Raw genomic sequence first — 26244 nt, forward strand, 5'->3', positions numbered from 1 at the left:
TAAAAGTCATTGAGCATAAACTACACCTCAGTGAACATTTTGATTTATATGAATGGATAACGTAGATATAACTGGTTCATCTAAATTTTTCTGATTGTCCACATCCCCAAAAGCAAGATGTTAGGATGTGAGTCCTCCCAGCTGAAGGAATCACGCTATGAACAGGTACTGTGATGTCTGATATGGAAAATGGTTCTAGTTTGCAAGGGAAGAGTGAGTCAGAATGTACAAACCGAAAGATTCCAAGAGAAAATAATGTCAGTAGAATTCTGTCGCTGTGTTATCCTCAAAATACAGAGGTGGTGTAGCTCCTCCTTGTGTTAGCCTCAAAACGGTGCAACCCCCACACTGTTAGAATGGAGCCTTGTGAAAAGACGTTTTCCTCTTTCCTGCTCTATCATCCTATTCGCTATTGCACCTTCAAACACTGTGACACCTACAGACACCATAATCAACAGCAGGCAGTGAAACCAGCTTGAAAGACACAAGGTTTTTTAATATATCAGATAAAGCAGTGGCTGTTGATTGTGGCAAACTACTAGAGTTACATGGCTGTTTACAACTTGTTTGTTGCATTAAGGAGATGCCATTCTTTTCTTTTTTAGCAAACACGGACAGATTTCTCCTGGGATGGCATCAATGTGAGTATGCCCTACACCACTCTTCAAGTTTCTAGTCACCGAATGACCAGGATTTGTTGACCATTGGATGGCCAGATTGGAAACATGACTGAAAGTCTTTAGTGCCACTGAAATTCTGGGAATTGTCTATGATTCAGAGGATGGTGATAAATTTTTTTTGCTTCTGAGTCTTTTGCTGTTTGGCAGGTGGCTATTGCATTGCTTTCATACTTCTTGGGACAAATGTGTGCAATTTCATATGTTCCATTTTCGAGATTTCTGGGAGCTGCTACATAAAACTGGTAGTCCTTGATTAAAGCATCATCTGATCTTCTCCAGAAATTTGCGAGAAATGTATCCCTCATTTTCAGCTGCATACAGAAATAAAAGAATTCTTAGTGTCACCTGGGGGAAATGATCAGTACCAGTTGAAAAGCAGAAGAAACAAGCAAACATTTTACAATATAACATGTTCCTTTTGCTCTTAATACCTGTGCCAAGAAAAAAAGTGGTTTCGTTTTTTTTTCTTTTTCACCAATGCAAAACCAGCATCCTGGAAAGGGAATAATGCATATTTGTGCTGCAAGTTAACTTGATAGTTTTGTACACTTGGAAAGGCATGATTAGAAGCTCCATTTTGAGTAGTATAAGTATTTTCAAATTCCAGATACTTTTAAAACTTTTAAATGCTGTAATTTTCTGGGTTTTTTTGTGATCTGAAAGCACTTGGGACATTGAATATCAAGGGGACATATTTTTAACTAATCGTTGCCCCACTGATATCACTTTCATTGTGGCACTTACGGCTTGCAATCTTTTGCCTAGGATCAGTTGCAGAAACAAGTTGTGTGGGAAAATAATGGTACATGCAGAAACTGTCTATAAGAAGTATGCAAATTTTTTTCCTTACTGCACCTCTTGTCTAGCTGAAAGCAAGGTACACAAAGTAATGTTTTCTTAAAGAAAGAAGAAGACAGTTTCCTTACTTGCAGTTTCCAGTTTTCCAACCCATTCAGAATCCATTCTTTTTCATAATGTAGCTCTTTCTCAGGGTAATCCCATAGATCTTCTTTGTTATCAGAGCTGGATCATGAATTCCTTTCCCTTCCCATTCATTCCTGCCTTCATGTCATAGCTCTCCAACCTTGCAGTAGTAGAAACCTGCAGCTTACTTTCCTTTCTGGATGGTTTCCTTGAGGTGGGTGACAGCACAGCCCCCAGGCTGTCTTGGAACAAGTCGGTGGATACTGAACGGCAGTGCCCAGGCAGGAATGACCAGTGGGGGCATAGATGGACATTTTTCAACAAGCTTCATCACCAAAGGAAATGCATCATGGAACAAAGGCTGTGTTCTCACTTTTTACTGTTCTTCCCCTGATTTCTGATTTCTTCAGCTCACGTTACACACGGACATTCCTGGCTCCAAGTTACAGGATGCTTTAGGTGCTGCATTTATGCTCAGTTTCCAGTAAAACTCATGTCTTGTATTTTGGCAATTGACTGGAATTATATGCAGTTCAACATCTTTAAAATGCCTTCCTTTGCCTCCAACTATTTCACTGCCCAGTTATTTCTCCACTCACTTTTTGTGAGGTCTGTGCCTGTGACCAAATGCTTGTTTTGTGTCAGGATTAAAAATTTCCAGTGTCATGGTCACTACTTTTGAGTATCTTTGTGTTTGAAACGTTCTGGCCTTGACTTTCAGAGAGGTTGAAATGAAGAGCAGAAGCAATGCTTTTTTAGCCCTTGTGAAAATTAAGCCTCATATGCAATGCCTGGCATCTCTGAAGAAGCCGGATGAATTCATCTCGAGGGATTATTTTTATGATGATGTTTGTGACTGCTGCCTGTCCCAGTAGTGTCCTGTCCTTGTTATTTAGGGACTGAGGATGAACATAGAGATGAGAGTAAAGAAAATTAAGCAGAGCTGTAGACCACATTTCTTTACAGATAGTTGTAGGTGCTTTAAACAGAACACATCACTGATATGCTTATGTTCATTTTATTAAGACCATATGAGAAGAAAGAAACCCTAAAGTGACATATAAAAATTATTACCTGTAGTATAATGAATATATGATACATTACTATGTCTTGCCTATCACATTGACAGCTCCCCATTGTAAGTTCCCTGAATTGTCCGTCAGCCATGTTTTGCATCTCTAACAAAGAGGTGGGAATGGTGCAGCATGTCTGTGAAGGACTGGTGCAGCCAAAGGGAGGCTTCTCACAGCCTGGTTCTGTCTCTCCTGCTGACCTTGTCTCACTCAGTCCCAATATCCAGTCCAGGTTAAATAGCCTCTAATTTTTCCTTTCCTTTTGTTCTTGTTGCTTGCTTCTGCTCCTCATCTTCCAACTATCTATTGATTTCTCACTTCAGTTCCTTTTCTCCTTTCCTGTATATCATTTCTTCATATTCTCTCTCTTTTCAGCTCTCCATGGAAGATACGACCTCCATCCTCCCCAAGCTGAAACGCAACTCCAATGCTTATGGGATTGGGGCTTTGGCTAAATCATCTTTCTCTGGTGAGGTCCTCAAAATTTGAGTTTGTCCTTGACAGCTTCTCTCCACAGGCCTTTGTGCCTCTTCCCATATCTTTCTGTTGTTCTCAGAACTGCTCTTTTCTGACTCTCACTTTTGAGGCCTTAGAGGAGTCTCCACCACCGTAGTTCTAAATACAGAAATCTCATAGTTGTTGCCCTTTCAAAGAACAGATTTATCTTACTCCTGTTGGCTTCTCACCATGCACCCCTGCTCAAACATCTTCAATTACTTACCCTCAAACAGTCTTGGGTTTAACCCCATTTTCTGTTTCTTAGTTTGTTCACTTCCAGGCTTCATCCTTCATGCCCTACTCTATCCTAAATGGATTCTAGGCAAGGAAGGAAATGGTCTTTCATATTTAGGGTTTCCCTTTTTCCTCGTTCTGAGACCTAGTCCAAGGAAAGATGGAGAAACTCTCTTGGAGAGTGTTACAGTGAAAAGTGGGAGACACCCAACACCAGACATGAGTCCTGTCAGGAAAGGAAGGGAGAACCTCCACTTCTAAGAGAGGTAAACAGCATGACAGACAACCCTGGAGCTGTGTAATAGCCCTTCCTTGTTTTCTGATGTCTGGCCCCTTAGGGATATCTCGCAGCATGAAGGACCATGTCACAAAGCCAACAGCAATGGGCCAAGGCCGTGTGGCTCACATGATTGAATGGCAAGGCTGGGGCAAAGCTAACAGCCAGCAGCAGCAGCACACACATGAGACAGCACGCAAAGATGCTGATGCCTACTCAGACCTGAGTGACGGTGAAAAGGAGGCTCGGTTCCTTGCAGGTAACGCTAACATTTTTTGGTATGTGGATTGGATTGGTTGGGACATCCCAGAGCAGAATTGCTGAGAGGCCAAAGTGCAGAAACCTGAAAAAAAACTCAGGAAAGGCTGTGGGTGGTTCAGATGGCTGAAGGAGAGATAGATTTTGTGGTTGGAGTATTGCCAATGGAATGCAAAGTGAAAACGGTGAGGGCCAATTATGGGTGATTGGTGTTGCTGAGATAGGACAAGAGTGGGACAGTGTGACCAAGAGATGAGGTTAAAGAGGGTGGTGAGAAGTGAAGACTTTCACACATTCATGCTTCCCCTCCCTCTCTTCTTTGGCTCCTTTTGCACAGGAGTGATGGAGCAATTTGCTATTTCTGAAGCCACTCTCATGGCCTGGTCCTCCATGGATGGTGAGGATGTGAGTGTAAACTCAAATCAGGACAACCCAGCAGGCAACTACTCTGAGAACTATCAGGAGCTGATGGAGAGTCAAGGTGAGCTCCAGTGCTTCTTACTAATCTTAAAATGCCCCTTTCCTGCTCTTGTCATCTTGCACTTTCCCTCTACCCTGTTTTATTCTGTAGCCTCAGTCTTTGGGACTTGGATCTAGTAGCGTCATCCCTATTTGTGGAGCTATCCAAGGAATCTAATCTTAACGGGGAGGCTCCAAAGCCAAGTTCCTTTTGCCTTTTTTGAGCACAACTATGGAAATCTACCAGCTCTTGCAGTCAATTGTGGGTATAATCAAGGTCACTTGCCTACTGCCTAGAAATATTCTCTGTGGACTCCTTCCCTCTAAAGGATTCAGTGCCATGCACAGGCACACAAGCTACCTGAATGAGCCAGCTTGGCCTAGAGAAAGTGTCTAACTGTGTGTTGTTTCCCTCCTTTACTTGCAGAGCATATGGCCCAGACGCAGTATGATAGCTGGCCTCATTCCTACGTCTCGCAGGGCATGTATTGCTTAGGTTCATCTGATGCCTGGGAGGCCAGTGACCAGTCCCTCATCGCTTCCCCAGCAACTGGCTCCTACTTAGGCCAGAATTTTGATGAGTCCCAGACAAATCTTCAGGAAAGCATTTTGCTTCAGAGCAGCTTTCTCCAGCAGCAACAGCTGCAACAACAGCAGCAGGAGCAGAACTTCATCCAGAGCACGGGGCTGGTCCACGTGTGGCCCCTGCAGACTGCTCGGAGTGGGGGTGGAGCTGAGTCCAGCATGTACATGGAGGACCATATCGAAGATGAAGGGAACCCACGGTTGGAGAAGGCTCCTCTCCTAAACAAGAAGCCCTCTCCAGAGGAGGATGATGCAGTGTGCCGGGACCTGGAATCTCTGTCTCCTCGAGAGGAGATGGAACATGCTGCACTGAGCCGCAAAGTCTCAGATGTCACCTCCTCGGGAGTGCAGTCCTTTGATGAAGAAGAGGGAGAAACAAACAACTGATGCTCTCTGTGAAGTTCTCATCACTGCTGAACAAAGAGAGGGGTGGAAAGGAATGAAATTACAGGGATTCTTCTCTCCAGCTCCCCATACTTCCGAGCAGACACACCTTCCATTCCTGACATTTAATTATTTTTTTAAACAAGAGGAAAATCTCAAAGTGATTGACCCGTAACAACCTCTTCTTCCCCTTCCCCATGGACACATACTTTGGATTTTCATTGCTCTGGGCAATACGTGAGGTGCTTGGAGAGGTCTGGATTGGTAAATAATTTCTAAATCTTTTTAATACAAAGTCTTGGCTGTGGATACAAACTCTTCTGGTACTGGGGGTGTGGCCAATGAGACAGGCTTGGTATAGGGAGCGGCTATGTGGCTAGAATTCATCCTGGCAGAATGGATTTTGCTCTGTGGATATGGTCCAGTCCCCTTTGATGGAATATATGAGTATAAACCAGTTTAAAATGAAGATGTGGCTTTGCAAATATAGATTGCACTAGTATTGTGATTGTGGCTGATACAGAGGATAAGGCCATATTCGATACAGACTGTACTGAGATGAAATATTTGCTGTGTAACCAGATCCTCAATAGCACCTTGAAAATTGTAGGTTTGATGGATACAAACTACAGTCCATGGGCACGGGCTGTGCTGCCGTACAGATGGTGTGGCTCTGTGGGCATGGCTTTTCTGTGGCATGGAAGAAGGGATGCACATACGAATCCAACCCTGCTCTCAGATATTTGTGCTTTGGTCTTTTTCATTTATTTGTTTCTCTCTTTGACATTTCTACCTTCCCAGGAGCTGGCAAGAGTGGTGTGTCCTTTTGGCATTGGGCACTGGAAGCCAAGGGAAAGGACATTTTCAGCTACAGAGACAGTTATAAAAAGCTGACTGTTGCAGGGTCTTGAGAACATGTCCATCTTGGTGCTGCTGTATCATTCTGTCTTTTCCCTTGCCAGCAGTATGGGAAGACCCAGAGAGTAGACAGCAGATCCAGGAACAGTGTGTACAGCTATGAGATCACAGATATCCAGTTTACACTGGAGTTTTCAGCTTTTTCTTTTTTTTAACCTTTTTATATTGCTGGGTAAGTGTTCATAACAAAGCAGTTAATAATGGGAAAGGTCTGTACTTGAGTCATGACTTAAGAGAAGTGCAACACCTTTCCCATTTCCACCACTCCTTCTGCAGTGCCAAATGTAGCTGGAGGAAAAGGGGTGAGAGGAAGTTTTCTCCTCCTATTTATTTTCTTCCTGCTTATGTTTTCTTCTTTCGTTTTCCTACCCCCAAGCAGTGTAAATAATGTTCAGTACTTAGTCTGTTTGTTTTTCCCTCCCATCTCTTTTTTAGGTGTGGAGAAAGCTGATTTCAGGAGTTTTCCCTATTTGTACGGGTTCTATATTTTTTGTTAAAAAAAAACATGGTTCATTGACTAGGGGGAATATGGTCTCTTGCAGTTCCTGGTCGTGTTCCTACAGACCTCCTTTTGGGAGGGAGGGGCTTTGAAAGGAATTTGAACAAACTGTCTCCTTTTGAGCTCTCACCAGAAAATAAACAGGGGCAAAAGCAAAAATTGTACAAGGTTATTGATTTTGCTGGAGGGCTGAACAGAACCAGCAGAGATTACCCAAGTGTTGAGTTTTAATGGCAAGACTTCTTGCAAGGAAACGTCAGCAAAGCATGGGTGTAGATCATATGGTAGATCTGATGAGCTAGAGAAAGTTATTTGCCTGGACACTGCCAAACTGTTCCAGGGGCAACACTTTCTCACTTACTCTGACTCATATCTGCTCTGTTTAATTCATGATACATTTGTCTCTTCTTTGCCTCCTCTTCAGGCTTGGTGTATTTTTTGAATGACAGGAGAGTGATACATGCTCCTTTCCTGCTTCAGGTTTAGTTCCTGCATATTTGCAGGGAAGAATGTCTAAGGAGAATAAAACATGACTGGAGTAGTATCTTCAAGTCTCAGAGTTCAGACAGCTCCTTGCAAGCAAAGCAATTGATGTCCAGGAATTATGAGAAGTATAGGAATAGGACTCTCAGGTAGAACTTTACTCCACTCAGCTTTCTCCCACTTACACAGGGCAGCTGCATGAAGAGGGACTCGTGTTTGAATGCCCAAGTCTTTCCAGCCAAGTCCACTTCAGGAGGATGTGTCTTCCCTATCCATTGCACCTCTAAGGGAAAGACCTTTGGGATATTTAAGTAAGACTGGTAATTTGGTGTAGGTAAGAAAGAAAAGTCTTTGTGACCACCTTTGTTTACCCATTTGCTTGGTCTTGCCTATATATCTCTAAGGAGGTAGCTCTTCTCCTGAATGGTGACCTTTCAATATCTCTTCAAAGATGTTTACACATTCAGGTGCTAACCTCCCCTGGGCAGGAGGGCTTGACAAAGATGATCTTCTAGAGTTCTTGTAGGGCCCGTGCTAGCTCATTGTCCTGAACTATTTTAGGTCTAGCCATGGAGCAGGGCCTAGGAAATCACACTAGCCAGAAAAGGGAGATAGGGCAAGTGCCAAGAGCACCTCAGCATTAACCTGTTCATATTCCTATTTTAAAAAGCCTTCAGGGAAACAAAAATGGTTGGGCATGTTCTTTTGTGGGATATTTGGGTAGCTTGTTGTTTTTTTCTCCAAACCATTTTGTTCCCATGTGCCTCTCCAGGACCAATCTGGATGTTTACGATAACTTTTCAGAGTAGCTTCTAATGATCCCTCTGTGTTGTTTACAGGACTGGGGCAAGTAGGTCAACTTGTCCAGGGCTTCTTTTTCTTTAATATGGACATGTGGTACTTTTACTAAGATGTCTGATGATGTCTAAAAGATTTACATTATCCCCATGGAAGGCAGGGACAGGGAATTATCTACATGGGAAAAAGTGTGAAAAAAATTTTCCTTATAGAAAATTTTATGGGGTTCAATAGGAAGAGAAAACCTATCTGTAGATTTTTCTAACCTCCATGGAATGGGATAGAGAATTATACCTTGCTGTATGATTCCATAACTTGATCTCTAGAAACCTGTAGATAGCCTCATTCTCTGTGAATAGACTGGTTTGAACACTACTCTCTGTAAAAAATTTCAAGCTTACTAAATTCTATATTTTTTTCATAAAGGTCTTGACTTTCTGTGAATAATAAAATTTCAGCCTTTTCCTGAAAGAGAAAAAAAGGCTATTTTCCATGACCTCTTCGCAATCCAAAAGAGAAATGTATCTATGTTTGCTAGAAGCTTGACCAGAGAGAGCAGTTCTGCCTATCCCCAGTTGCCACCTGAGTGAGCATCCTGAGCTGAACTGGAAAGGCAGTTTGAGTCTCTTTGAAAGTGAAAGATTGTTTGTATAACCTGGCCTTTTCTTATGTAACAGGCCTGATGCTTATGTGTATCCAATATCAGAGAGAGAGACCTGGAACCTGCTGTACGTTTCCCAGAAAAGCTGTTATTATATAGATACACCTATTCAAGCATATGGGAGGCACAGGTGCTCTGTGAGTGAAATTTGGCCTGCAGTTCCTTTATCCTGGTGAGGAGGAATGGGTTGGAGAGAGTCCAGCCAAATAGTCAGAGCCCAAATTGTTTTTATGAGGCTGAAAATAAGAAGGAAAGGTAAGCTCAGTATCCCTGATCTGCAGTTACTAAGAAACTGAGCCCTGCTGTTTGTTTCCACAACCTCTTTGTAAAGCAGAGCTGCACTACAGAAAAAAAAAAGGATATTCCTGAAGCAGCAGAGGTAAAAGATTCCCATCTTTCTCCCAATCTTTTGTCTTGAATAGGAACTTGTTAAAATTATTGTGCTAAACATTAAACATGAAAGGCGGCTTAAACACAAGTGACCCTAATTTTAAAGCTTCCATTGCAAGAAAATTCTCTTGTTCCTTTTCTGATGATTGCTCATACCTGATCAGTTATACTGTTTCATTTTATATCAATCTGAAGCTTTCTTTACAAGCCTGCTGAGTTTTCTTCAACTCCATCTGGGTTGGAGAAGTCAATCTGCTTCTTTGAGTTTCTGTGCCTCTAAATCATCATTTTCTTCTGGAAAGCTGCTGACAAGGCACTCACTTGCTTTTCCCCCTTAAAAACTTCAACATCACTTTTCGTGACAGGCTCGCAGCAGAGAAGAGAGTTTAGCCATACTTCTAAGCCGATCAAATGGGGAGCTGCTATGAAGGAGGCTGCCCTCTGCCCTAACTGCTCACCTCCCACAACCCTTGTGCAGGTACTGATGCACAGTTGACCTACAGCAAACCATGCACTTTTACCCTATTATAAAAGTGAAGAGGGAACAGCTGTGAGCAGAGGGAGAGAGAGAGCTGTTCTCAGCAGCTGGCCTTCCTTTATATTAGTTTAGGCAAAAAGAGAAAGTGCACTTTGAAATGGCATCTTCATGATGATTCTAAGCTGCTCAAAGGAGCTGTCATGCCTCCTCCTTTCCACCATAACCAGCTGTGTACTTTCTACTGCCTAAATAGCACCAGTGCTAATACTCCTTTGGCTGCTCAGGAACGAGCCCCATTGAAAACTAACCCACTCCTCTATCAAAATAAGGGGTTTGATGGGATCAGCTCTTCATATTGCTTCACTTGGTGAGGCAAGTGTTACTGGGGGCTGGTGAAATGTGCAGATGGTCATGTGGAAGACTGTTTGATTGCAGATGCAACTTAAATTGGCTTAAGCTGATTGTGAAATATCTGTCTGAAAAGAGTAAGTCCAGCTGGGGTACTAGGGAGGACATATTCACCCCTTTCTTCCCCAGTGTTCTCCATGGAATTTCTAGTATGGTCTTACTGATTTGGTCTTTGCTGTTGCTTATGCCCTGTTATTTCCCCTCACTATTCTCTTCCACAGGCTCCTTCGAGATAAACCCTTGCAATAGGGCAGGAGGATATGAGTAACTTGATATGTGCATGGAATTAATAAAATTAACATACACAAATCTTGTATGCACTTAGTGATTACTCTCCATGGCAGCTAAAGATACTAAGTCTTATCCTGTAATTGCAAGAGGGAGAGCCTTGTGCAAGAGTGAAGCGCAGCTGTTGGCAGTGACTTCCCTATCTTTAAGCCTATTCCAATCTAGTGTGAGATCCAGAAGGGCATTTCACACCTAGGCAGAGTCTGTGCATGCAGTTCTGTGTACAGCAACGATGCAAAACTGTTAGTTTTACCCCCAGAGACCTGGAGAGAGGAAATTGTTCTCTTCATTTGACAGAGATATGAGATACGGTGATGAGGCAAGGTAGTGTGCAACACTGCAGGCTTGTTGACAACTATGTATGCTCTGTGCACCAGCAAGGAGAAGTCTAGCCAGAGAGGGAAAGACATTGAGAGAAAGGCTTGGAAAAAGGTCAAGGAAAGCTTGACATCTTTTCTTTACACAACAGAGGTAGGAAACTTCATGGCAGACTCTTGGCAGAATGGGCTTAGGCATGGAAGTGCTATACAAGCTGTAAGTCCAGGATTGCTGCAGTTTATGGTACTCCTTAGTCCAAGCCACACTTTTTTTATCTGTAAGACAAAGTGATAGGAAAGAAACCTCCCTGAATTTGGATACCTACTAACTTCTTTTTCATCATCTTTGAGAAACAGTTCACAATATGCTTAATTATTCAGGGAAATAATATAAGAAATACACAAAATAAGAATTTAGTCCCTGTCAAATGAAGTTAATGTGAGTTCTGTTCTTATTGGAAACCCAAAATACCTAAATTCAGCTCAGTTTGCCTTAACTGTGTTATTGGCGATTGCCTAGAAGGAGAAACAAACTAAAATAAATCCACCTCTAAGTGTTATAAGAAGCAGAGCAACACTGGTATAGTGTAAGCTAATTTCTCCCAGGTAGAATTTCCAATGTTCCTTGTTTAGACAACTCTGGCATATCTTTTGAAGTAACTGTTTGACTTTTGGAAAAAGAAAATAAAAGAAAAAAGAGAAAAATCCATTCCAATACAGAGATTATCAGCAACTGGTGCCCTTGCATCTAGAAAAACGTAAGTAAGTAGCAGTTTCATCTTTGATTTTCCTCCCCTGTAGCAGTTTGACAGGGAAAGATTTCTATGCCACAGCTCAGGGAAAGGAAAAATAAACAGGGAAAATGTGAGTAAAATAGTGCCTATTAGAACTAAATGTATGTGTAGGACAGCCTACAGTCATTAAAGCACAGTCTCAAATATGATTGCAAGCTGTATAGTCAATGTCAGGTGCCTCTTTTTTATCATAGGCTTTTCCCAGGCTACGTAGTAGTGAACCTGAGCAGGAGCAGAAGAGGAGAGCTGGACCTCTGTGCCAGATCAATGTCTCTCTTTGTCTCAGAACATGTCATGGAACCTGGGACACTATGCTCTCTCAGCAGCACAACCAGCTCCATGAATTTACAGGGGTGGGTGAGAAGACAAGTGGTTATTATGTTAACAAATGGGCATGGAAGATCTGCACTTGGAACATTAGGGTCTATTTACATCCTTGCACTGACATTTTTCCCCAGCATAGGCAGATCAAAGTGTTATCTTTTCCTTGGAAGAGAGAAGCTCTATGATTGTCATTGCTGGTCTGCACAAAAGAAAATAAGTATATGATGTATTTTTCCAGTGCAGATACATATTGTTGGAAGAGAAATAATTTCAGTCTGAGAAAGAATGTTACTAGAACCGTAGAGACTGCTCAAGAATGTTCTCACTGCAGATACCATTGAATCATAGAATAGTTTGGGTTGGAAGGGACCTAGTCCACCCCCTCTGCCATGGGCAGGACTTGCGTACTGATGAGTAGTAGCTGCTGTCTTCTAGGAAAAGAAGGGTTGCAGCTTCTGTGGAAAGAATGCTACTGCTGGGATCTTCCTCATCTCCTTTGACTGGGGACATTTTAAATGCTCTCTGAAACCTTGCTTTCCCATAAGCTGTCAAATGTCCATGCTAGCAAGACAGAAACATCTAAAAAGGCTTTTCTCCATTGTGGAGACAAGATTGTGCATCAAGATTTGCTTCTAATAAGATAAAGGCATCTACTTCAGATCCACTGGCCTTCTGGATTCATTTTCATTTGGCATAGAAATCTAGTCATGAGTTGGAGGCCAAAAGGTTAAGAACCCTCTTCCAGAGCTCTGCCAAATTCCCATAAGGCAAGTACAAGTGGACTTCCCTCCTTTTCAGATACTGCATGCGTGAGCTGTGTAGCAAGCCAAAAGCTCTTTTGCAGGTATATATTCTTGTTTGGCTTTAATTTTTCTTCTCTGATTTGTGGATGTTGTGCATGATTGGAGGTCTCTGGGAATCCCTACACTATGAAATTGGGACTCAAAAGTAATTTTACAGGGAACAGAATTTCTCTTTTCAACTCTATTCAGACATGGGTGGGTACAGGCAGAGGATTTGGGAGGTTCAAGGGTGGTGGATGGGCATCTCACGGGTGGCATGCAGAATGGATTCCTGAAGCATGTATAAAAATAACTAAAGGCTTGAGTCTTTAAATGTTGTATTCTCAGTATCTGAAACTGCTTTAGCATAAGCATATGGGACAATGGAGGTTGCTGCAAAGCAATTTGACAGAGCTTCCCCCAAGCCTGTACCCATTTTTTGTAGGGGGGAGGCTGCATGGTGATTATATGTATTCTTTCAAGCTAGTGTTTACAGAGGTACATTGATGTTTGGGGAAAAAGCACCGAATGGAACTAAAATAAAAAGGGAAAGGGACCCACTATTGAAAGCTTTCATCCTTACCTTGTCCCACACTAGCCCTTAGTAACTAAAATGAGTCTGATTTGCCTTTGGTCTTCCAGCTCCAAAACATGTTTGCCTGAAATTTTTTTGTTGGATATACTTCGCATGTTTTGATGATGTGACTTATGAGATAACACTTCTAAAAAGATATATATATAAATACATACATGTACAACCACATAATACATATGCACACACTACATATAGACTTAGAAAACTATATGGCACTACACACCTCCATGCCTGTACGTGGCAGCAACCACAGTAAAGGAGGGGAGGTAGCTCAAAATAGCATGTACAGTCCTTTATGGAGTTGTTATTAAACAGAATGTGGTCTTGCCATCCTGGCTGGTGGAAGTGTTTTATTTCTGTGGGACTGGTTCCAGGGGAGTTGCGTCTGAGGAAGGAGGATCCTAGGAAGAGGGGATGGGTCTCAGTGAGATAGTCTGATGGAGCATGTTGAAAAGGATCCATGGTGGCTTGGAGAAGCATCCCAGTGTAGGAAATATCTGATCCCCTATTTCTCATTAAGAAGATAAGAAAGAACATCATGTGTTTGTACAGGGCAAAAATCTGGTGTGTGTCTGTGACACAAATGACACAAATCCTAGGACATTGTGGCAGATGTAAAGATTGGTAGCATCACATCAATGTAATCCTCTCGTTCAGCATAGAATGAGTTTTCCTGTTACACTGAATCAGCATTTTCCAGATGATACATTAAAGTTTTGTCCCAGTATTAGTGACATGCAGATGCATCTGGCACAGATTTGAACAGAAATTTCACAACAACAGGTTAGGACAGGACACTGAAAGGACACTGATGCTTAGGTTGTAAAAGGCACTGACATTGGGTAGCAAGACTCTGGGTTCTCACTTCAGTGTTAAATCTGTGGTTCTCAGCCTGCTGTCCTCATAGCAGATTGGGTTTGATTCAGAGAGAAAGGAGCATCTCTGTGCTTCCAACATTGTTGTATTATCTGCTTCTGATATAGGACAGTAGGCCAGATCCAGTAGCTATTTGTTTACCACATGAGACTTTAAATTCTGGCCATAAAAGATATCTACTTCCTTGTCAAGATACTTGTGCTTTTCCACTGGTTCTTCCAGGAGCTAAGCAGTGTCCCTTGTCCTGCTTAAGACGTAACATATTTCACAATCAGGGCTATTTAGCTTATCTTTTTTCTGTGTTCTGTTTGTAGTTAATTTGCTTCTTTCCAGTTTACCTACCTTTGCTACTGAATAGATTTCCACCCCCCACTCAATGTGTATGTATGTGTAATTGTGTTCATATAATTAATTGTGACTTGCATAGAATACTTAACTCCTTTAGGGTTTTTTTTTTTGTTGGTTTTTTTGTGTGGTTTTTTTTCAATTTCTTTTATTTTTGTCAATTCTTTTAAGTCCCCCAGTAACTCCTATTTTTTGTGTGTTTTCTTTTGTTGTCTTTTTTTCCCAAAATGGCCTCTAAATTGTCACTCCTTTTTTAAAAAAATGTACTATGTCAAGTGAAATCAGTTATTCCACATGTGTTTAAGATTTGAGTCCCTGGAAAATAACATGTCTCTGGGCCTGCAAGTCCTACCTCTGCATAGGAAAAATGTCTATTTTCCTTAATTATGCTACAAAGATGGTATCCAGCTGCTGAGTGCTTCACCTAAAAGAACTCTTTTACCATCATACTAGGCTTGACTTATCCCTCAGTTAAGTTTGTCTCCTCTGGATTTAGCTGCTTAGCCCCAACATGAACCTCATTCTATGGTATCTGCCTCAGGCTGATCTCCACTTTCTGCTTATTTCTCTGTTTAGACTAGATGGCAAACCTACCATATGTTTCTCTCTTGTTACTGTCTTACAGTTTCTCATATGTTACTTCTAAGTCATTAATGAAAACAAAATAAAAAGGGCATAAGAGCATTCTTGCTGCACATCTCACTGGATCTGCACTTTGCCAGCTGCTGGGGTATTTTCTATACAGTTCCTCAGACAGTTCATATCTTCTGTGCCAGAGAAATTGCAAATTTGATTTAAGCATGGGATTCTGTGACATGTTTGGTCATAATCCAACCATCTCAACTCCCATTTCTTTTCACAGCCCATTTGCTTAAGTGCACTATAGAAGTTTGAGGGGAGAAAAAAGCAGAATGTTTTTTTGCAAATGTATTTCTCATAAACCTTCCATTACTGTCTTTTGCATTTGTTTCTGTGTGGAACAGCTTCTAATTTGAGCTAATGCGACTTTAATTCTGAATATATCTCAGTATCTCTTGTATTTTTACTGTCTGTTCTTCAAACTTAGTAGCTATCCAGTAAATAGTCAGATATTGGCAGTGTTTAGATTGTTGTTCATATAAAGCAGGCAATTAACATTTTAGTTTCTCTACATTGTTTCCTTTATAAATTTGCTGCTGGACTTTCCCTCAGCATATATTGTCCTCCATATCAGGTGCAATCCTTCAAGTTGGCTGGATGTGTTTCAGTAACTGGTTTTACTAGGGAACACAGGTGTTTGCACACGCAGCACATGGAAACAGCTGGAATGTGAGCAAATGCTCATGGAAAGGCCAGTGCTTGAACTAGTAACAGGTTTGGCTGAGGCTGGCTTCATTTAGCGATCACATTAATCCCAGCAGTGTCCGTGCCAGTGTCTGTAGCTGCTTATCTTACAGTGAGTCTGCACCAGGACTTTCTGACTTCCAGCAAGCTGAGGGAAGGGGAGATGTGGCTGCAGGCACAGGCAGCTGACTTGCAGAGCTTTCCACTATTACACAGCCATGATTTCAGAGAGGTGATGTTTGCATGTGTATGAGTGCACATGCACAGGGTTATCTGTCCAGCAGTGGGGGCGGGCACAGAACGACAGCCTGCGGCTTGTGGTCAGGACCAGTTTAAACTTGCCTTCCACAAACAAAGCCTTAAAAATTTTGCATTCACATGGTTAAGATAAAAAATGTTTTTCTCTGTTTGCAAGTACTAATGCTCAGGCATGGCTTTTATGCGGAAATATTAATTATTGGTCTCCAGTGTTGATTAAACTTTTATGGAAGCTGTGCCCAGGTATGTGCTTATGTGACCATGAATAACTTAGTGCTTGCTGTGACCATATTTTTGTAGTGTGTTTTTAATTATACCCTTCCTGGGGTTGGACTAATTTGGCGAAGAGGGATCTTTACTTGCCTGGCTGGTTATTGTCCTGTCTTGTGCTCTTTGGCTGCAAACCACACACTTCTGTACATTGTTTGCATAACTGGGGAGAAGAGGGAGGTTAATTTTATGAACTCTATCTTTCTCTTTATTTCTTCTAGCACTAACTGGTTTTGTTCATAAACTTAACAAAGTAGAATATTATTTTAGTCTGAAATAATCTACTAGCCAAAATGATTACATTGTTCAGACACTTTTTTTTTGCTGTCCAGTAGTCCATCTCTGTGCATTTTCTGCTTCCTCTGGCTCATGACCAAATCTCTTAGCCTTGTCATAACTACCCAAAGCCCTATCTGTTGTCTTATCAACCTTAAGTCTTCCTTTTTTTTTTTCAATTCTTTATATTGATGCATTTAAAAACAAGACTTCTGCTTTCACATTTAAATGCCATGTGAAAGGAAGTGTTCAACTTATTGCTAGATTAAAATTAAGAGAGAACTTATACCTTCATTAACTTCAGTGTACTGGCAGTTAGTTGAGATTAAGACTGCATTTATTTTGAAGATACAAGGTCAAAGGATTTTATTCAGCTTTTCTTTTGTTGTTGTTGTTGGTGGTGGTGGTGTTTTGCCGAAATTTTCTGCTCTGATGGAGATTTTTCATTGTTATGTTTTTCAGCCTATTATATGTTGAGTACCAAATGTAGTTCTGCAGGTATTTGGAGTTGAAAATACTGAACAAGATCAGCTCTATTTTAGTGATTCGAGTGATAATGGCAAACTTGGTGTAATATGAAGCTTTGCCCAAAACAATGATTTTCAGATTTAGGAGAAAATCAAGTTTCTCTGAGTCAAAGCAGCCTCAGAGCTTCTTGTTTTTCAAGGCTTGTGCATGGTTTTTTGGGGGCAGATCAAAGATTTGAATTTCTAGCTGAATGGGAAGGCCTCAGTGCTGCTACAAGTTCTGAAGATATTTTGGGTTAGTGAAAATATGATTTTTCCGTGTACGTAGCCAAGTTTGTACTCCTTGTATCGGGTGGGAGACAGGTTCTAGAGTGACAGGTCAGTGTAACTTTGTTTGCTGGACAAAGGTTTCAGGTTTAAACTTGAGGGAGTGTACTGGGATTGCCTGAGAGGGCACAAACTTAGAGTTCCATTGACAAAGATTCAGTGTCTGTTTACTGCACATTTTACACCTATAAAAGTACTTGGTATAAGCTCAGTGAAGATTTTATTGGTAAAATGGAAGTGGAAACAACTTCAGCCTTCACAAACCATTTTTGCAGTATGTTTTTTGTCCCATCCTAGTTCCCTCTACATTTTCATGTATGAATACTTTCTCCCACGTGAGAAATTGGTGCCGATGAATGCTGCTTCTGTTCCAAGGGGGGGCAATACCTGAAATGGATCTTAAGTAGTATCTACAAAGAGTAGCAATTACACCCACCGTTCAGCTCCCCCATGGAGAGCAGTGCAGCACCTCATAGTAAGCCTGGGACAGCTAAAGGCAGTAGGAATGGAGAGATAATGTGTGTGTGCATGTGTGGGCACATGTGTGTGCTCTTGTACCCTCAGGTGACAAACCTCAAGAAGCTTTCCAGGTTAGTTTGTGTCTTACTCGGAGCTCTCCAAGCCTCTCCCTGTGCATCATTTTTGTTCCAGCTTCATCTCCCCCAGTTCACAATCTGTCTGTCGTGACTCACACACTCGCTGGCTTTGATTTAGACTCCATCTGCTTTCTCAGCCAGTCAGATCCCAGTTCTTCTGTAACACACTGTAGGAGAAGTGTGGGACTGGAGCAGAACATGTATCTGTATTCAGGAAAGAAGAGGGAGGTATGGACTCCAGCCTCAAAGTTTCTCCTTGTCTCATCTGTCTCAGTTCAAGCATTTGGTTAAGCTGCAAAATATAAGTCTGCACAATAAGGTTGGGGATGATTTGGAGAAACTCATCCTTCCTGAGGGTACATGGACCCTCAGATCAGACTTGGTCTCACTGTTGTCACTCACTGCACATTTTTGGGTTTTTAAAAGGAATGTCCTTTCTCCTTTGCCTATATAAAGGACTATCATAGTTCCCTGAGAAGAAAAAGACACAGTCGTTTTGCCTCTTCTCTGCAGGCTGTGGAAGGTGACACAAACATAGTGGGAGACTGTGCTAATACCTGGCAGACAGAAATGTTCCCCTTTGGTGTAGGCAAACAGCTGGTGTGTGCAAGAGGCTTGCCCTCAGATCACCACTGTCGTCCCACAAGGACAGGGTGACTCGGAGGACAGAAGACCATTAAGAAAGGGAAAGGCTGTCCCCAGTTAGCTTATAGAGAAGGATCACATGCCAAAGACAATGCAGAGCTGGTGGGCTCTGAATTCCAGACAGCAAAAATAAATTTCTCTCTTTTCAAGAAAGTAACTGGGGAGATTTCCCTCTACTATAAACTTGTCGCAGACTCTTCCATCCATAAGCATCATCAGAAAGGAATTGGTGCAAGGTCAATTCTTGGAATTAAAGCCAGGAGGGAATTTTCCTTTGGCGACTGGGTTAGAGGTAATGATATTTTTGACTTGCTCCTGAGACAGCTTATGGAAAATTTCCTGTTAAATTGAAACTGGTCACTCTAAGCTAGATAATGCTTTACTAATATCAGGAAAGGGGATGTCACCCAACATCTGGGAGAATAACCCCAAGAACATATTCTCAGAGCCTGGATTTCTTCTGTGTTGCTGATATGTGGAAATACATCCAATAGGCTGCTTGGGACTGCATCTAAGTGCCATGAGACACCAAAAATATGATAGAAAGAGATGTAGACTGTTAGAAGAAAGCTGCAGAATAAACAGAATTTGATTTTGCCTATTTACTGAGAAAACCTCTCAAGAGCGGTGAGTTAAAGCAGCATCTTATCTTTGAATGCTAAGGTTTTGCATGCATGACACGAACTGACAAGGCATCTTTTTGCAAGATGCAGATCAAGATCTGCTCCAGATTTAGAACTGGAATAGAGAGGGATGCTGCAGACAAGTGTTGAGGTCTCTGCCGTTAGTCACAATGCAGACAAGCTTGCAGAAGTGAGAGCTGGAATTCTCAAATCTGAGGTATGCAGAAATATGTGGAAAGTAGGCAGGGTAGAATTACCAGGAAACAGAGCAGGAGTTTTCAGAAGGAAACCTGTTTTCAAAGTGTAGAAAACATGGCTTCCCTGTTCTGCATTTCTCGGCAGCCTGCTAACACTCCATAATTTATTTTTTTGAGTTCTTATATTTTAAGACTATAACTGTGGAAAAATTGTGAACAGTCATTCAGAGAGATAAATACAGGTATTTTAAATATAGGTACATACATGCTGTTTACTCCTCTTTCCCCAACACTGAGGATGTCCCCACTTAAGATTTTCCAATTCTGTTTAAACATTCCAGAGATGATGGGAAAACAAAGAGGATTTTCTCCCTTGCAGTGCTTCCTAAATCCTTGGCTGAATTCAAGATATCAGACATATACCAAATATTTTTCTCCCATCTGTTTTTAGGGCATGGCTCAGCTAAAGGACAGAGGAGAATCTCCTAACTACACCCCCATCCAGGAAAATCCCAGAGTAAAAAGTGAGAAAGAATAAAAATGTTCTACATGGGAATGTTTGGGGGGGATGCAAGATAAGAGCTAGTGTAAAGGAGCTGCAGCAATGTGGACAGAATTGCAGCCAGAAGCAGCAGTATGCTTCTAGGCTGGAGGTCTGGCAGTGTTACACTGGTGCATGCAGATCAGGTGAGGTGTGACTGGAAAGGTGAATGAGAACTGCTCCTCCTTGGCTTTCCAGGTGGCAGATGGACCCAGAGCATCCTGACTGTGTCAGCAGTATTCATGTCCTGTTACAATCCCTTCTGCCATGTTATGTAGTCCTGGCAGAAGCCTAAGCATTATGAGCCTGCATTTAGGCACCTTCCAGTCCACATCCAACCTGCACACGCCCGTATAGTCTAACAGCCTAACAGCATTTGCACAGAAAGAAAGCAGCAGAAGAAAGGGTTGGTGTGATGTCCCTTTTCTCAGCTGAATCATTCCTCTGTGGGGATTGCAAATAACATCCAAAAGCTTCTCTTTGAGGAGCAAACACAAAAAGACTGGCTCACTGAAGAGTGTGATGGACTACTATCCTCACACCAGCTATAAGGAGACATCCTCATCCTCATCTTCATCCAGGTCAGTGGTGCGTAGGCTTATGTCCTTGAGGATGTCTGAGATGTTGTCAGCAACTGGCCCTGTCAGCTCCATCTCTTCCAACTCAGTATCAGTGGCATAAGTTGAGCACAGAACTTCCTCCTCTTCCTGTGAGTGTGAAGGCTGGGGGGATTGTGAGTAGGGAGGCAGTGGGCTCTCTGTGCCCAAGTCTGCTGCTTGCTGTGCTACCACCATGCCGTTGTCCTCCTGGCTCCATGCCTGAGTGGCCTGTCTGACCTTCTCACTGTTGGTAGCAGTCCGTTTGGTATCACGGAAACTGGCAAGGGGTGGGCGGAGACGAACCCCAGAGCGCGTGGAACCCTCTATTGCCTTCTGGAGCTGTAAGAAGAGAAGAGGTTCAGAAAAAACAAATGAAAGGGTGGCTGATTCAGCCCTACCCAGCAGAGGTTCATCTACACCCCAGGGTAAAGGGATCACAAATAGAGTCACAGTTTTACCTCTGGGGCCTATGGAGGTAATCTTTTACACTGGCGGTATAATGAAAAATTCCATGGTAAACAACAAATTCCACATCACTTTCTGAGACAGTAATAGCCACTCAGTTAAGAGCCCTACACTCATGAAAAGGATGAACCTTCTAACATCCCTGTAAACAACATCTGCTGCCTACTCTGAAATGCAGTCATCCATTCCTCTACACAGCTTCCAAAGGGTTGACTCAGAATTCAACACTGGATTGAAAATGTAGCAATTGCAGTTATACATATACCCAGCTGGAACTTCCAGCACCTGCAAGTTATTGCAATGATCCCCAGGACATTTGCAGTTGATAAAGGGGATAGTAAAGGACCTATACTTACCTCTTCCAAAGCCAAGACTCCCCTCAGCTTCCCCATACTGGTTACGTAGGCATGGCTGAGGCCCAGTAATGAGAATAATGTATGGGTCTATAAGGAAAACCACAAAAGATCATTTCAGGAACTTTGGAAACTGGTAACATGATATTTGGTGCTAGAGCTGGAACTTGGGATTTAGAAATGGGAATCACAAAGACACGCAAGTCTGCAGTTATTCCAGTGAGAAACTACCGCTTCCCTTCTTTTGTAGCTGCCAAATACTACCCTTTGGTCCTTCTGCTGTGCATCTGTAGTTGGGAGTGTGTTGATGATGGAAAGCACATTCTCAAGGTCACTCTCATCCTGCATCCAGAAAAGATTCGCATGCAACACCCTGTGTTGTGTATTTGAGGACTTATGCAGCTCCTATTTCGTTTTGGTGCTGGAGAGTGAACTAGCATATACTAATATTCAAAGTCAGAAACTGCTAAGCTTATTTATTCCAGTGCTTTCCTTAACAATAGATTTATTTTTTTCCTGTCCCAAAATATTTTCCATCAAAACTTAAGTTTGTTGCTGCTTACCCAGTGTAATGAGAACACTGAGAACAAGTTATTCCCTTTCTCTTACAAAGTCTCCTTGAAAGGACAGATATCACACTGCTATCAGTCTTCTTTTCTTGAGCCTAAATATACCCCATTATTTTCATAGATCTGGCTTTCTAAAACTTTCCATATTCTTAGTGCTCATCTGTGGTGTATTTCCAGCCTCAGAGTTCTTTCAGCTAAGCTCTAGCTGGACTTTGTCTGTGGCCTTACATGAAGTCATTCTTTCACAGCTGGTGTTTGCCTTCTATTTTTTTTACGTCACATGAGATATTGAATGTCATGTTCAAGGGTAAACTAGGAAAAATCTCATTTTTCAGGAACAAGACATTTTACCCTAATGTAAAAGAAAATCAGACTGCTTAAATATAATTTGATCATGATAAACTGTGATATTCTTGCCATTGACAGTAGCTCACATTTAGCACTAACTGTGCATAGCTCAGATAGTTTGATTATTTATTTCTGCTTTTTTTTTGTGGATCCAACTTGATTGCCTGTTTTTTCAGAATTTCTCAGTTGCTCTTTTGTATGTCAGGTATGAAGCTTTTCCTATTTGCAGCCTTCAGGTATAATTTCTTGTAACCCCTATATTCTCAAAGATAAATGCTAGTGGTTTATCCATTACTTCAGACAGCCCTTTAGAAATACCAAACTCATCTGAACTATATGCTAACCTGTTCTTATTTTGCTCAAGGCTGAGATCTTACCCCTTTGATAAGAGTAATTAATTAATTTTGTGCAAGGCATATGGTGACCATTCACACTAAATGAATATTGATAAAAGCATGCACTGTGCACTTTTGCCTCAGCAGACTGTTTTCCCTTTCTACTGAGCGAAAGCCTAGTCCTCTCTTGCTTCTGACATACGATTGCTTTTATCCCCAGTCATCCTGTGCTAACTCTAAAAGTTGTATAATCCTTTTCCTTGTGCTTCAGTTCAATAAAGAGCCCATGATTTAAGCAGACTCTACACCCTGACAGAAACACCCTGAGAAATCCAGGAGTACTCATTCCAGTGCTGGACACTGATAAAGCAGAGTGTAAATCTCAGTGTAATGCCCCCAGCAGCAAAGTATACAATGCTTCCTTCTGTTAATGTAGTGGCTGGGAAATCCTACGTAGTATCCAAATGCTATCTTAATAAATGCACTCAGACTTCTTATCATGTAGCTTTTCATTTTGCAGGAGGTTGGAGGTATACACATAAGGTCATAGAAAGAAACTGACTTCTGTAGCTGATTGTGGAAGTAGCTGGTGGGAGTAGTTGTAGGTGAAGAGAAGAAGGAAGTCATAGACTCAACTTGCAATGATAGACAGTTGAACCATGAATGCCTCAGGGAGACATCTGCACCCACCTTGTGCAGGGAAGTTCGCTCCACCAGTTGGAAAGGGGAGGGATCTATGCGGCAGGTGTCAAAGCACACGTTCTTGTTCAGCTCCTCCTGTTCCCAAGCATCTATCTGACACAGGAAAGAAAAGGAATCACTTTTCAGTAAGCCATATTGTTCCTCTCCTGTGCACCCAAACTAGTCCCCTTCTCCTGTTAAGGCTTCTTGCTTCCTTTGTAGATTGTTCATCTTGCCTGTTATATCACATCCCTCAGGATTCCCATCCCTTCCTTGCCCAAAGTCCCTATGGAAACAGAGCAATTCCAGTACCTCAGAGGTTTTCTGAGAAGATGAGGTTTTTCTCCTTCCTGCTTAAAGAGGGAGTGAACATCTTAGCTTTCCTTTCTGAGTGCATCTTGCCTTTGTCATTGCAAGATAATTGATCCTTTGTGTAGAAAATGAAGGAATAACATAGGCCCACAGAAGGATTTAGGTGATGGGCACTTGTGGAGGTCACTAGTCCAAAAACCAGCTCTCAGCAGGGCTGACTTCAAAACTAGATCGGATTAGTCAGAGCCGTATCAGCATATCTAGCCAATCAATCTCTTCTCTTATTGGGTGAGAGTTGCCCTCTCTGCAACTCAAAGAAGAAAATGGCTTTAGCTATGGTTTTATGTGACAATCACTGAGGTTGCTGGAGTTCAGGAGGTATTGCAAGTTAGAGGAAATGGGTAAAAAAAGCACTCACTAAACCTCGCTCCCTTTCTGCACTCTGTCTTACCTCTTCTGGCCTCATTGTCTCAACAACTTCCGGCTCCTGTAGGAGAAAACACCGTTCAGGACAGCCAAAGAATCCAGTTTCACAGAGTACAGAAAGGAAAAATCTGCACAGCCTTCTCACCCCATGTGGTCCCCTTTTTGTTCCAAACAGTCTATTACTGAGTGTTTAGATTTTCTTTATACTTATTCATTATAAGGTGTACTCTGTACATGCTGTGCTTCCTTTGCCAATGAAGATTCACTATAGAATTCTGGTGGAGCAATTCAGGTGCCTAAACATCATCATCTAGTACTGATTTAGATGTTATCAGATAATCCCACATGGGATCCAACCACTGCCCCAGAGTGGATGGGTCTCTCATAAGCTCTGTATGATATCCAGAAATCCTATGCAGGCATGTCACATGCCCAAGGGCATTCAACAAGCCAAGAGCCAAAAATATTTTTCATTTTTCTCCACCTGGCCAAAACTGTTTGGCAAATGAAATAGAACTGCACTTTATTCCAAGTTAGCCAAAATATAATTAATTTTTTTCACTGAGGAAAAGATGCCCACACTCAATCACGATGGCAGCCTTGACATCTGAGCACAAGTGGCTCCTTATGAAGATGCACACTCCTTTACACTAATCACACACTTTCTCCTTGGAGAGAGTTCCCTACTGAAGCTACCAGAGTTCAGGACCATAATCATATCTATCCTTTGGCTAAATGCTGAATGTCACTGAGTAGTGAGCTCTATTTCCATTGCATTCCCTTCCTTCTTCAGGGTACTACTAGGCTCTGTGCAGCACTAACCTGGACTGTGCTCTCTCTTTCAAGTGGACGGTTACAATGGCACAAGAGCAGCTGGATCAGTTGCCTCAAAATCCTGAAATTGCCTGAAGAATCAAAAACAAACACATGGATAAGAGAGAAGGATAAGTGAGAGACAAAAATACAAAGCCCCATGCCCATCCCCCCAAAGTTGTCTTTGCAGACAATACTCATAGATCAGAAAAAAACCCAAACAACAGACCAAAAGCAGGACTACTAACACAGCAAACAATCTGATACACAGGACAAAATGCTGTGCCAAGAGGTTTCCACAGCCCACAAAGAAAACGTGTTTTGGAGGATGAGTGTGACAAAGGATGTAAGAATTTGGAAAATACTTCAAAGACAAAACACCTCAACAGTCTGAATGTGACGGGTACAAAGGGTTGAGGAGTACATAGGTTGTGCCAGCAGTGTAATGGTGGGAATAATACTTCCAGGCCAGACAGGCAAGAGTTAGCAAAGAGGAGGAGATGCAGTTTGGTGCTGTTATGAACAAGGCTGTGGAGGAAGTTTGATCAGAAACAATGTTAGCTGTGAGCCAAACAATAAAAGGGAAGGCCTCATGAAGTCACTCATAGTCATTTCTGAAACACTAACTTCATGTAAACTGTTTCACACACTGTCCCTGTTTTGATGTGACTTTTTCTGCTTTGGTAAGGAAGATGGATGGTTGCCTTACCACTCTGGAAGCATGAAGTGGATTTTTCTATGCCTTGGAGGTTTAGTCATACATTAGGGGTGTTAATGAACCAGAATGTGTTATACGCTGGATTACATGTTAATCTTTCGGTGCCTAAAAGCATGAGCTAGAGCCCTATTCTCTGTATTCATTCTCAAGGCTTTGCTACACCTCTGTGCTTACTCACTCTGTATCTTTCAGGAGGCATAATGGAGAAAAACAACCCACCATCCTGTATCAAATATACATGATATATGAATCAGAAATGACCTATGAGTACAGTCATGAAAGCAAAGCTAATACAAGCTGGGCCCACAAAGAATGCAATACATCAGTATTTGTCCATCATATTAATGTTGCTGAATCAAAGATATACGTGTCCAAGGGAAGAGCCTTTCAGTTTTGAAGATAGCTGAGCAATAGCCTAAGTTACCACCCAAGCTCTCAGGCTGTTTTTCTCAGGGAAATTCATTCACATGGTGAAGAAACCAAGAGATGGGAGCCTTCCATGCAGACTCTCCAGAAAATATCTAAGGAGATATTATTGCAAAGGATGGAGTGGTGAGTGCTGAGAGAGAGCATCCTCTGTAGTCCTACTTTTGCCATGCTCTTTGAGGGATCACAACTGAATATATTTCCAGGTACATTACACCGATGTTGAGGTACACTAATGAAGTATCTTTAATACAGGAGCAGCAGAGAAAGCTCCTTCTCTCAGTCTCTGGAAACCAGCACCACACACAGGCATGTACACACAGCATGAAAGCTTTCCCAAGCTGGCTA

At 42.0% G+C, this 26244-nt stretch overlaps 2 protein-coding genes across 2 annotated transcripts in view; one reads left to right on the forward strand and one right to left on the reverse strand.

The window, feature by feature from the left end:
* Positions 1–5684, forward strand: part of FAM131B (family with sequence similarity 131, member B) — a 6603-nt gene extending 919 nt beyond the window's left edge. The window contains exons 2-6 of the mRNA XM_009069579.1: positions 606–641; positions 3053–3146; positions 3748–3945; positions 4282–4425; positions 4831–5684. Of these exons, the coding sequence (XP_009067827.1) occupies positions 606–641; positions 3053–3146; positions 3748–3945; positions 4282–4425; positions 4831–5375 (1017 nt within the window). The 3' untranslated portion in view covers positions 5376–5684. The remainder of the gene's footprint in view (positions 1–605; positions 642–3052; positions 3147–3747; positions 3946–4281; positions 4426–4830) is intronic.
* A 14712-nt stretch (positions 5685–20396) lies between these two features.
* Positions 20397–26244, reverse strand: part of CLCN1 (chloride channel, voltage-sensitive 1) — a 37585-nt gene continuing 31737 nt past the window's right edge. Inside the window, exons 19-23 of the mRNA XM_009069580.1 lie at positions 24762–24844; positions 23965–24000; positions 23211–23315; positions 21272–21358; positions 20397–20789 (exon numbers count right to left, since the gene is read on the reverse strand). Coding sequence (XP_009067828.1) covers positions 20397–20789; positions 21272–21358; positions 23211–23315; positions 23965–24000; positions 24762–24844 — 704 coding nt within the window. The remainder of the gene's footprint in view (positions 20790–21271; positions 21359–23210; positions 23316–23964; positions 24001–24761; positions 24845–26244) is intronic.

This window comes from Acanthisitta chloris, unplaced genomic scaffold, assembly GCF_000695815.1.
Source record: "Acanthisitta chloris isolate BGI_N310 unplaced genomic scaffold, ASM69581v1 scaffold10522, whole genome shotgun sequence".
NCBI classification, from domain to species: domain Eukaryota; kingdom Metazoa; phylum Chordata; class Aves; order Passeriformes; family Acanthisittidae; genus Acanthisitta; species Acanthisitta chloris.